Source organism: Bos grunniens, chromosome 27 (assembly GCF_055505025.1).
Source record: "Bos grunniens cultivar Pamir isolate PY7600 chromosome 27, Bosgru_T2T1.0, whole genome shotgun sequence".
In the NCBI taxonomy this organism is placed as follows: Eukaryota; Metazoa; Chordata; class Mammalia; order Artiodactyla; family Bovidae; genus Bos; species Bos grunniens.
This window is the reverse complement of record NC_141191.1, coordinates 41,078,581-41,091,135: the sequence shown is the minus strand read 5'-3', so window position 1 is coordinate 41,091,135 and position 12,555 is coordinate 41,078,581. Positions and strand designations below refer to the sequence as shown.

Below are 12,555 nucleotides of genomic sequence, written 5' to 3'. Positions count from 1 at the left end.
AATGCTGAGTAGACGAGACTGTGACATCAGCGAGATGGGATGCAGAGTGTGCTGAGGTGGGAGGTGGCCAAAGAGGTGACTCCGAGCTGGGCAACCGTGAGTTAAATAGGAGCGAGCTCAGGGAGGGCTCCAATCTGCTATACCTATTTTCCAGATTGGGTTAAGATTGGATTCGACAACTCCAAAGCATGTCAGACTGTAGTGGAGAAGAGTAGTCTCCCATTCTTCAAGGAGACCAATGGTCACTGGCCTGAGGTTTCAATTGCTTATTCTTCTCCTGCCACTGTTCCATACTTTCCTTGTTACGGCGGAAAAATGAGCTTTGAGTCATAAATTGTACCACACTAAAAAAATTCAACATTCATCATATACCTAAACATAAAACCTAAAACTACAAAATGCTAGTAAAGAATATAGAAGAGAACCTTTGTGATCTAGGGTTAGGTATAACCAAAGTATGAATTCATTACAGAAAAAAATAGAACTTCATCAAATTTTAGAACTTTGCAGAAGTCACTACATTACAAATGAAAGGACAAAACATAGCTGGGGAGAAAATATTTGAAAATAAGATACTTATAAAGAACTTGTATCCAGAATATAAAAAGAACTCTCAAAACCCAATATAATAAGAAAAAAAAAAGGCTATAAAACAATAAGCAAAAGTTTTGAACAGACTCTTTACCAAAGAAGACATATAGAAAGCAATGAAAATACACTCAGCATTATTTGTCCTCAGGGAAAAGCAGATTAAAACTACAAAGAGATGTCACCACACACCCACTTACAGTAAAAACTCTGAGCACACCAAGTGTTGGCAATGCCATCAAGCATCTGGAATGCTCATACACTGCTGGTGAGAATGTAAAATGATACGACTTTGGAAAACAATCTGGCATTTTCTTAAGATGCATACCATGTGATCCAGCCATTTCTCTCTTACCCAAGAGAAATGAGATCATATGTTCACACAAAGTATTGAATATTAATGTTTAGAGCATCTTTACTTGCAATTGCCATAAACTGAAATTCCCATCAGTAGCTGAACCAATAACAAATTATACTGTATTGATACAATGGAAAATATTCAGCCCTAAAAATAAGAAAAATTATTGATACAAAAAAGGCAACATGAATTAATCTCAAAATAATTACAGCATGTTTTAAAAAGCCAGACGAGAGTACATACTGCATGAATCTATTTATATACATTTGTCTAAGATGCAAACTTATCTACAATGACAGAAAATGATAGATTAGTGGTTGCCTGGCAAGAAGGAGGGGTGGAAAAAGATCTACGAAAGAGTATAAGGATATTGGGGGCTGATCGATCTGTTCACTATTTTGATTATGGCGACAGTTTTCATGGGTGTCTTTATACGTTAAAATTGATCAAACTGTATAGCCTAAGCACATGAAGTTTATTGTGTATTAATTAAAGCCATTAAAATAAAATGATGAGGTTCCCCTGATTTAAGCATGGAGGAATTTCTAGTACAGCCTCTTGTACCCAGGTATGGCAGTTCTCAAAATGTAGGTTGTTAATGGCACCTGTTTTGTCTGCTCACAAGCTCATATTTAACACGGTCCCTCCAGATTTCTCATAAAAGGAATTTAGCCCCTGAATGTGTACACATGTTTATATTTTTGAATTTCCAATTACATTGGGATTAGTGCTTAAAGGTCTTATCTTTATGGTCATTAATCCCAAGTCCAGATGGCACTGTGTCCAGAGAGAGATGAAATTTCATCCTCATCTGTCTTTAGAAAAATGGAAAAATGCTTCTACTCAGAGATGCTCCATCTCACTGGAAAGAAACACACTCATCAGGAGGAAGCTCACTCTTAACGAGGAATCCTGCATTTAAAAAATAACGCAAACACTCAATTTACGGCAGCTGTTTCATATAGCCCGTGTCACAGCCACCACTGAGCTGAGTAGCCGTGGACTCACGCACTGGCCGCTGATACTGTCCCCCTGTTTTTCTGCCTCTGGGCTTTCTAGATGCAAGGACGCCCTCTTAGCTAGTGATCCAGGCCAGGATTAACAGGATTTACTGCCCTGTAGTCAACCCTCAATTAATGGAGCAAGAGAGTTGACAGAAAACGCTACCTACGCTTGGTAGTCCTTCAAACCGGAAAATCTAAGGCACACGCCACGGGAGGCTGAAACTGAGCAGGACCCTGTGGGGTTCCTGGGCATGTCCCCCATTTCTGGGGGGAAACGGACTTCTTCAGCCTCCACGGCCTTCCCTGAGCTCCAAGGAGCAGGCTCAAATCAGGGAAGGAAGGGGAGGCAGAGACAAGGAAGGAGCAGGTGAGAAGCCGAGTGGCCAGGCCCTGGTCCCCCTCAACGGATACTCAGCAATATCTTCGAGCTCTTTAGCAGAACGAAAACTGCCACCAGGAGGTGACGTTAACTGCGTGCTGCCCACAAGCAGGGAGCCCCCAGCCCGGTAGGAGCCAGAAGGTCGATGATACTGACGTCTGATCCCCTCACCACCTACCCGTCAGAAGACTGTCTGCGAGCTGACCACATCCTCTTTGAAGCCTTTCTGTACAACGCAGTGCGTCCTCCAGGGCGGGACAGTCTCGCGGGCATTAGCCTGCTGAGGCCCCCTGTGCTTGGCAAAGCAGTGAAGCTATTTCCTCCTACTTCACCCCAAAGTCTGTCTCTGAGATTGACCTCGGGGTTGGGGTACAGAGCCTGGACTTGGCTTCAATGCTTCAGAGGTACCCTGGCGAGACCGAACCCCAGGGCACAGATCTAGACAAGCACCTTACTCCGATGGCCTTTGGTAGCTTCTCTGTCTCCCTCTTCCCAGCTCCTCATTCTTCTTGCTTCCAGGAATCACCTCCCAGATGAACTTCGACCCACCTCAGTCCTCATCACAGGTTCCAGGTCTCATCTTCATCGCATCAGAGGGTGCACCTTCAAGCCATGAACAAGTTCAACACTGAGCTCATGGTTGGTCTGTAAGATAAGTTGTGCCCGGGCAGGAGGGGAGTGGAGGGCACTTTCAAAACCTAATGCCCGAGAGAAATTTTGACTTTTTTTTTTCTTTTAACTTAATCCTTAGTGACTAAAATTTTGACCTTCTAGTCACAGTAGGCTTCAGTCCATGGGGTCGCTAAGGGTCAGACATGACTGAAAAACTTCACTTTCAGTTTCATGCATTGGAGAAGGAAATGGCAACCCACTCCAGTGTTCTTGCCTGGAGAATCCCAGGGACGGTGGAGCCTGGTGGGTTGCCGTCTATGGGGTCTCACAGAGTCGGACACGACTGCAGCGACTTAGCAGCAGCAGCAGTCACAGTTAAATAAAAAACTACTTGAGCAAGGGGGATGGGGAATAAATATTTGTATTTAAAATCAGAATAAAAGAAACTCCAACCAGAGAGGGCCCTTTCGACTCATATTCATGTGACAATCAATGGCACAGATACACAGGAAAACATTATCTGCTTGGAAATTGCATGTCAGTGGTCCAGCCTGGCGTGTTGACATCAGGGTTCTCACTACAAACTACAAGTCTGTTTCTGCCTCATATACTGACTTTGTTTTGCTTAGAAGATGCTTGCTATCATTGGATACACCTGTGGATGGAATTAGCACACAGGAAGAGTAGATATTTATTACAAATATGCCCCAAAAGCTAAAGGAATTGTGATCATATTGAAAAGAGAAATAAAAATATGAAAAAAGAACCAAGTGAAGCTTCTAGAGCTGAATATTACAATTTCTGAAATGAAAGTTTCACTGTATGGGCTTAACTGCAGGCTGGATGCTGACCATAAACATCAATGGAACTTGAAGACAGAGCAGTAGAAATGATCCAAACTGAAGTTCAGAGGGAGAAATACTTGAAATAAATGAACAGGACCACATAGGTCTTTGTGACATTATCAAGTGGTTTACGTATAAGTAACTTAAGTCCCAGAAAGAAGAAAGAAACACCAAAAATATCTGAAGAGTGACCAAAGCTAACAAGTTTTCAAATGTGTTGAAAAGTAAACCCCACAGATCCATGACCTCAATAAACACCAACTAGAATAAATACACAGTAAATTATACCAAAGCACATCATAATCAAATTGCTGAAATAAAAGATAAAGAGAAAATCTTAAACACACACCTATGAGAGAAAGAGCACATTATATACAAAGGGAAAAAAAGATAAAAATAAATGCATACTTTTCATCATAAATAATGCAAGAGCCAAGATAATGAAACAACCTCTTTACTCTGTTTAAAGGAAGGGAAAAAAAGCTGTCAACCTAGGATTCTGTGTTAAGGGAAAATATACTTCAAAAATAAAGCCAAAATAAATATTTTTTTAGGTCAAAGTAAACCGAGTTAATTTATCAGTAAACCCTCACTAAAAGAAATACTAAAAGATGTTTGGCTGATGATAAAATGATAGTAGATAGAAACTCTAATCAATAAAAGGATATGATAAAATAGCAGATATGTGGTTAAATCCAAAGATGATGACCTAATTGTTACTATCTTCAAGATATTTGGTTACAAGTTATGAATGATCCTGATGATTTTTGTAGATCCTAGAAGTTTTTATCCACACAAATCTTCAATAAGTTGAAGTTCTCCTTAAAAAAAAAAAAAAAAAAATTGGTTAAATCAAAAATAGTAGCAATTAATAGCAACATGTTGTTGTTGAGTTGCTAAGTTCTTTTCCACTCTTTTTGACCCCATGAACTGTAGCCCTCCAGGCTCCTCTGTCCATGGAATTTCCCAACCAAGAATACTGGAGTAGATTGCCGTTTCCTTCTCCAGGGGATCTTCCCAATCCAGGGATTGAGCCTGCATCTCCTGCTTTGGCAGGTGGGTTCTTTACCACTGAGCAGCCACCAGGGAAGCCCAATAGCAGCATGCTGTGGGATTATAGTATGTATATGCGTAAAACTATGAGAACTATTAAACAAAGTACTGGAGGGGTGACAGGATTGGGTTCACTGAGGTATGGGTCTCATAAGTGAGATAACACACTATTATATATAGGGAGCTCTATTAGCAAAAGAAATGCATTCTACATTTTAAACTCTTAGCAACAATTAAATCATTTTTTAAAATGACATGTAGCTAATAAACCAACAGAAAGGGACTACTAAATATAAGCATTAATTCAAAAGAATGAAAGACTGGGAAGAAACAGATGGAACAAAGAGAAAATATAGTAAAATGCTGGGTGTAAACTCAACTTTTGACCCTTTAATCTACATTTTAATGTAGATAACAGTGTAGTCACCTAACAGTTCAGATAAAACCAGAGATTATCAGATTAAGCTAAGAAGCAAAACTCAGCTGTATATTTTCTATATAAAATGTATTTAAAATATACTCATTCACACAGGTAAAAATTGAGAATAGAAAGCATATATTGTACAAAACACAAATTATAAGAATGGCGATATTAGTGCCAGGGACAGTAGACTCCTCAACAAGGAAAATTATCAAAAAGTAAGAGAAACATTTTGCAATAATATCTAGTTTGGTTGATAGTACTGTGTTGAAGGTAACTTCTTATTTTTGATAAAGGCATCACAAATGTAAGATGTCAACTTTATAGGAACACCAAGTAAAATTTTGTGTAATCCTTGAAACTCTTCTGTAAATCTAAAATTACTATTTTTAAAATTTAAAGGCATCCTGATTGAAAAGGAAGATGAAAAACGGTCTTTATACACACATAAGGTGGCTTAGGTGGTAAAAATCTGCCTGCCATGCAGGAGACCCAGGTTCAATCCCTGGATTGGGAAGATCCCCTGGAGAAGGGAATGACAACCCACTCTAGTATTCTTGCCTGGAGACTTCCAAGCACAGAGGAGCCTGGTGAGTCCATGGGGAGTCGGACACGACTTAGTGACTAACACTTTCGTTTTCACTTTCAACATAATTAATTCTGAAGAAAATCTCAAAGAATATACAAAAATGTTCCTAGACCCAAGGGATAAATTTAGCAAATTGCAGGATCAAAGATCAGCATACTAAAACAAAGACCAGTATACCATATATTTAATATATACTGCTGATAAACTACCTGGAGCTGAAGTTTGATAATACAATTTGCAATGCCATCACTATATAAAATAGGGATAAGTGTGATATAAAATATGTAAGACCTGTACATAGAAAGCTACAAATATTGCTGCAAGAAAATAAAGAAGATGGATTAAGCAAATGGAGAGATGTACCTTTATTGAGGACTAGAAGACTTAATATGTGTAAGATGTCATTTCCCCTCAAATTTATCTATCCATTCAGTGTTACACCAAATAAAATCCAAATGTGTGTGCTCAGTCATTCAGTCACCCAGAAGACACTTAATAGGAATTGGCAAGCTGATTCAAATCGTTGCTTGAAAATGCAAAGGACCTAGATTAGCTAAAAACAACTTCGACAAAATATGACAAATTTAGATAGGTTGTAGTACATGATTTCAAGACAGTATGATGCTGGCATAAATTTAGACAAATAGATCAGTGGGGCGAAATATAGTGTCCTGAAGTAGACTTGCACATATAGGATATACTGATTTTTGATAAAGGTGCAAAGGCAGTACAGCGGGGAGAGGTTATGTTCTTCGATAAAAGGACCTGAAAATTTTAACATTCAAAAATGCAAACCAAAATTGATGTCCCCCCAAAAAAGCGCCTTGATTTCTATTTTAAACCATACACAAAAATAACTCAAGGAGGTGATAGACTAAAAGTTAGACTAAATGTAAAACCTAAAGCTATAGAACAAATAAAAGAAACGTTGAAAAAATTCTCTGTGACTTTAGGTTAGGCAAAGATTTCTTATATGCACCAACATCATAATCCGTAAAAGAAATGTATAAACTGGATTTCATTGAAAGTAAGGATTATCTCTCTGGATGTCATTCTTAAGAATAAAAAGATATGTTTCTACAAATCATGCATCTATTAAAGGACTTTCAAGCAGAATATATAATTGACTGTCTAAATAATAACAAAACAAGACAGTCCAAAAAATGGGTGAGAGATTTAAAGATATACAGATGGCAAAAAAGTCACACAGGATGGTTGACGATCACTAGTGATTAGCGTGTGTCAGTGCTCAGTTGCTCTGTTGTGTCTGATTCTTTGCAACCCCATGGACTGTAGCTCACCAGGCTTCTCTGTCCATGAGATTTTCCGGGCAAGAATACTGGAGTGGGTTTCCATTTCCTTCTCCAAGGAACCTTTCCTATCTAGGGATTGAATCCCTGTCTCCGGTCTTGTAGGCAGATTGTTTACCACTGAGCCACCTGGGAAGGCCCAAAGCAGGACATTTGAGCTCAGTTCTAGTACTACATTCCCTGAAGTGGGAAATAAAAGAAGTATATAAGTTGAAAAAATAAAAAAACTAGACAGATTAGGGTTTTTATGGCTTCACCACTAACACTGTTTTTGAAAAGAACAAATTCTTCTGGGAAAGAGAGCATCAGAGCTTCTGGATTCGCATATTGGACTGCACTCGTGAGTTTCCATAATATTGCAGCTGGATCCTCATCCAAATAAAAGGCACTAAGTGCCTGTTTGTGTGGAGTAGACTCTGAACAGAGAGCGTGTTGGTACTGCACACAATTACCTCCATCCACGAGGGAGTTACTGTTTCTGAAAACATGTACAAAGTCAAAACTGAACAGCCTTGTCAAAAAGGAAAAAAAAAAAAAAGTTTCCCGACACTGGATACACGGCAGTGACTTAGCTTTTCCCTGATGCCGTTAGGTCAGTGTGGGGGCATCATTTTTGAGACAGATTCACTGGTTTTTGACAGAATCATGTGTTTAAGTGTATTTGGTTAGAGAGCCTGCCTTCGTTTTAACATTTTTCATTTTTGCTCAGGCTTTTAGCTAGATGTGCAAATAGCTTTTCCAATCAGCTTTGTATTCTCCATGAATACTGAGAGCAGAAGCTGATAAACCCGAGGCAAGCCCAGGGATTTTCAGGAAATCTGTAGGCCTCAGATGAAGCCTCTAGAGAACTGGGACAATATACTCAGGTACCTGGCTCATTTCCTGGTCCACGATGAAGGAAAGAGAGGGAGGGAGGAAGGGAGAGAAGAAGGAAGGAAGGAAGAGATAAGGGAAGGTATTCATGCTTCAAAACAGTAGACTTCCCCTTGGGAGATATATATATGGAAAGGACAAATTCTTCTGGGAATTATATATATCTGTAGGTGGTTTACCACGTGTGTTAGTTATCTATTGCTCCTTAAAAACGGACCCCCTAATTTAGCAGCTTAAAACAACATTTCTTGTCTCATACAGTTTCTGTGGAACAGAACTTCCAAAGTGGCATAGCTGAGCTGTCTGGCTGTCCCGTGGTTGAAAACTAGCAGGACCCTGTGGGGCTACTGGGCAAGAAAGCCTTTCTATGTCCCCCATTCTTTCAGCAGTTATTTTATTTTATTGGCTGTGCCAGGTCTTAGTTGCAGCGTGTAGGATCTTTGCTCTTCACTGTGGCCTGTGGGGTCTTTAGTCGTGGCATGTGGTGCCTGGTTCCCTGACCAGAGATCAGACCCAGACCCCCTTCGTTGGGAGTGTGGGGTCTTAACCGCTGGACCACCAGGGAAGTCCCGCCCCATTTCTTGGTTTCATCCAGCCTCCATGCCTCCATGAGCTCCAAGGGGCAGGTTCAGACGCCTGCTAATCAGGGGAGGGCAGGAACGTAGAGACAAGGGAGGAACAGGGAAGAAAGAACGGTGCAGCCTTGGGGCAGGGCCTTGGCTCCCCCTCAAGGGACACACGCAACATTGTCTTCGAGCTGTTTTGCAGATACAGAAACCCCCATCAGGGGGAAAAGTTTTACCTGTTTGCTGCCCACAAACATGTAGACCCAAATCAGTTGGAATCAGAAGGTTGATGATGCTGACTCCCAATTACCTCATCACCAACCAATCAGATGAATATTCAGTACTGAATATTCATTGGAAGGACTGATGTTGAAGCTGAAACTCTAATACTTTGACCACGATGCAGAGAGCCGACTCATTTGAAAAGACCCTGATGCTGGGAAAGATTGAAGGCAGGAGGAGAAGGGGATGACAGAGGATGAGATGGTTGGATGACATCACCAACTTGATGGACATGAGTTTGAGAAAGCTCCTGGAGTTGGTGATGGACAGGGAGGCCTGGCGTGCTGCAGTTCTTGGGGTCGTGAAGAGTCAGACACGACTGAGCGACGGCACTGAATTGAACCAATCAGAAGAATGTGTGTGAGCTGATCGAGCCGTGCTCCTTGAACACTGTGACTCCTCACTGCACCCTCCAAGGCAGTTTTGAGGGAATTAGCCCACTGTGGCCCTCTTGGCCTGTCAAAGAGGTAAAGTATTTTCTATTTCACCCAAAACTTTGTCTCTGAGATTTACCTTGGTGTTGGGATACAGAGGCCTTATTTGGCTTCAGGGTCTCTTATCAAATATTATAGTCAAGATGTCAGCCAGAACTGCTCAGAAGAAAGCTCTGGCTGGTACTGGAAGATCCACTCCTCAAGTAGCTCCCTCCTCACCAATATGTGAATGCCTTTGGCTCTTGGTAAAGGCCACGGTTCCTTAGCAAACGGGTCACCGCTCAGCAGCTCAACTGCGTGTGTTCCTCCCATGACACCGTATCTGATCTCCTCAAGAGTGTGTTGTCTCCAAGAACAAGATGGAAGCGACAGTGATTTTTGTGACCTAATCTCATAAGCGATACCCCATCCTTTCTGCAGGATCTGCTTGGATTCACAGGTCAACTCTATTCAGCAGAACAGCCTAAGTAAGGGCGTAAAAGAGCAGAAGAGGGGGTCACTGGGGACCGTGTTGGAATCTGGCTACCACACCACGCTTTCAATTCTTTAGAGCATTTCTCATGTAGCATTACATGTGAATACTGCTTGAGCTTTGCAGAAAGCACCAAGCTCATGATCACCATCGTTTTATACCCTCAGTTTTCCTGTCTGCATCAACTACAGCTTCTTTTGGTAAGTGACTGACAAAGGAGCCTATACATGTTTATTTGAAGCGTAATGAGTCTGCATAGCTGACACTGGCTGTATTCCATCTAGACCTCCTCCAGTCCCTTTTTACCATTCATGCATTCCTTTTCCATTTTCAGGTTTTTGTTTTGGTTTTTAGGGTTTATTTTGCCTTTGGCTGCCTATGCCTGCTACTCTCTTTGAATTACTATTCTTGTGCTAGAAGCCTGTGAGAAGCCCTGTTAGCAGCCCTGAGCCAGGTTACCGAGCCTCCCCAGTCACCATGTATAGTTCAAATGAAAACAATTCTAACATGGAAGGAGGGTTGATAAAATTGTGCTATCTGCCGTGATCACAGTTTCAGTGCTTTTTCTCTTAAAATCTTTTTTAAAAAGTATTCTTACTACTCTAAGACCCCTCAGTGTTCTTGAGTGATTTAACATGGATCAATCTCATAAAGCTGAATGTGACAATCAGGATCAAAATCAATGAACGCAGTGAATAAATAGGGCAGCCGCAGAAGGCAGATGCATGGAAAGCAAGGGCGCAGTCTCCAGACTTCCCTGGTCATCCAGTGGTTAATCTGCCTTGCAATGCAGGGGACCCAGGTTCGATCCTTGATCACGGAACTAAGATTCCACATGCAGAGCAACTAAGCTTGTGCTTTGCAACTACTGAGCCTGAGCCACAACTAGAGAGTCTGTGCGCTGCAAGAAAGATCCCTCGTGCCACAGCTAAGACCCATAACAAATAATTTTTTTTTTTAAAGAATGCAGTTTCTACGCAGGCATCACTGAAGCTTTCTATAGCCAATGCCCACCCCCAGATCTTGTCGGAGGTCACTATTCCCATGCACCCCAAGAGCTTCTACAGCCAGCATCAGCAACTCTGTGCCTGAAAGCTTTCTTTGGCCAAAGAAATTTACTCAGCCTGAACCATGTCCTGTGCAGTTAATCCCCTGGGAGCAATCTTCAGCCACCTAGGAAAGTCATGAGAATAAGTACTGTCGGGGGGACAGCTCCGAGGCAACCCCACAAGGTCTTTGAGAGCCTTCCAAGGGGATTGAAGTTCAAGTGACCACAGAGGCCTCCTCCCTTCTTTGACTTACCCCTCTTCTTCCCTTCTGGTGCTCCTAAGGGTCAACTCCAAAATGAACTAATTACAGTCAGAACGTTGTCTCAGGATGCGTGGAAATCCAGCCAAAGACAGACCAAGGGAAGGCCATGGTCTGGCCATTGCAAAGCCTCCCAGGGTACATTTTCAAATGCATTGATAAACACAGACTGGGATTCAACCAAAGAGACAGAGAAACTAGACATCTTCAGCTCATTGGCAGGATCAGTGTTTGGTGTTAAACATCTTTTACCTAAGTGCCGTGATTATATTGAATCTATGCTGCTGCTGTTAAGTTGCTTCAGTCATGTCCGACTCTGTGCGACCCCATAGACGGCAGCCCACCAGGCTCCCCCGTCCCTGGGATTCTCCAGGCAAGAACACTGGAGTGGGTTGCCATTTCTTTCTCCAGTGCAGAAAAGTGAAAAGTGAAAGTGAAGTCGCTCAGTCGTGTCCGACTCTTAGCGACCCTACGCACTGCGGCCCACCAGCGTCCTCTGTCCATGGGATTTTCCAGGCAAAAGTACTGGAGTGGGGTGCCATTGCCTTCTCCATTGAATCTATATTCAATGCCAAAAATTCAGCGAATAACTATGATCCCAGTGAAAGTGAGATTCGTGTCTCGTTGCAAATTTTTACTCCTAGAGAACAACCTTCTTTCCAAATATTGAGTGGACCACTGCCCCCACCCCCACCCAACACACACACACACATATTGCCCACAAGCAATATTTTAAAATTTTAAAAATATCTCACTCTTTTCTAAAAATAACTTAAGATAACTCATAATAATGCGTAAAATGCCACAAGAGAATGTAAATCAGGAAAAGTGAGGGGAAAGGTAGGTAAACTTTAGGAAAGTACCCCAAAATGAAGCTAGGAATAATGTTAAAATCAATACAAGCAGGCCATTTTAACTCTCAGCTTTTTTAATACTGAAAAGGGATGAAAGCAACACATATAAAGCCACCAGTGGGAATTCCAGTATCCACAGTTTCTGGATCCTGACTGTGCTCTGTCTTAGACACAGGCCTTTTGCTGGCCCACAGAGGACCACTCAGGAGCCTCCATCAGATGAAACGGAGCACAGTTCAAAGAGCTTACAAGCCTTCCTGCCCCTTGGGGTCGGGGCAGCATTAGGAAAAGGCGGAGTTCTCTCTCCTCCTCCCGTCCTCTCCTGCCAGCAAGAACAGTCACAGGAGCGGCAGGAGAATAAACAGACTTAGTGCTGTCTGCAGACAGCTGCTGGAGCACTCCGTCATCTGAAAAGCAGCAAGCTGAAAATATGAATGGCTTTGCTGCCGTTCAAACTAACGCAGACGCTGCCCCCTCCTCCCTTCTCCACTCCTTTCCCCATTTATTTTCCTGGTGACAGTTTCCAGAGCTTTTCTCTTTGATTTTCTTATAATGAAATTCATGAAGGAGTGAACAGAGAGATTTTCGAGGAGAATTATAAGCTTGA

The 12,555-nt window shown here is 41.9% G+C and overlaps 1 protein-coding gene across 1 annotated transcript in view; it reads left to right on the top strand.

Annotated features, from left to right (window-relative positions):
* The first annotated feature begins 2,474 nt into the window (after positions 1–2,474).
* The window catches only part of LOC147343865 (uncharacterized), a 153,164-nt gene continuing 143,083 nt past the window's right edge, over positions 2,475–12,555 (top strand). Inside the window, exon 1 of the mRNA XM_086380430.1 lies at positions 2,475–2,567. Within this exon, the coding sequence (XP_086236556.1) occupies positions 2,475–2,567 (93 nt within the window). The remainder of the gene's footprint in view (positions 2,568–12,555) is intronic.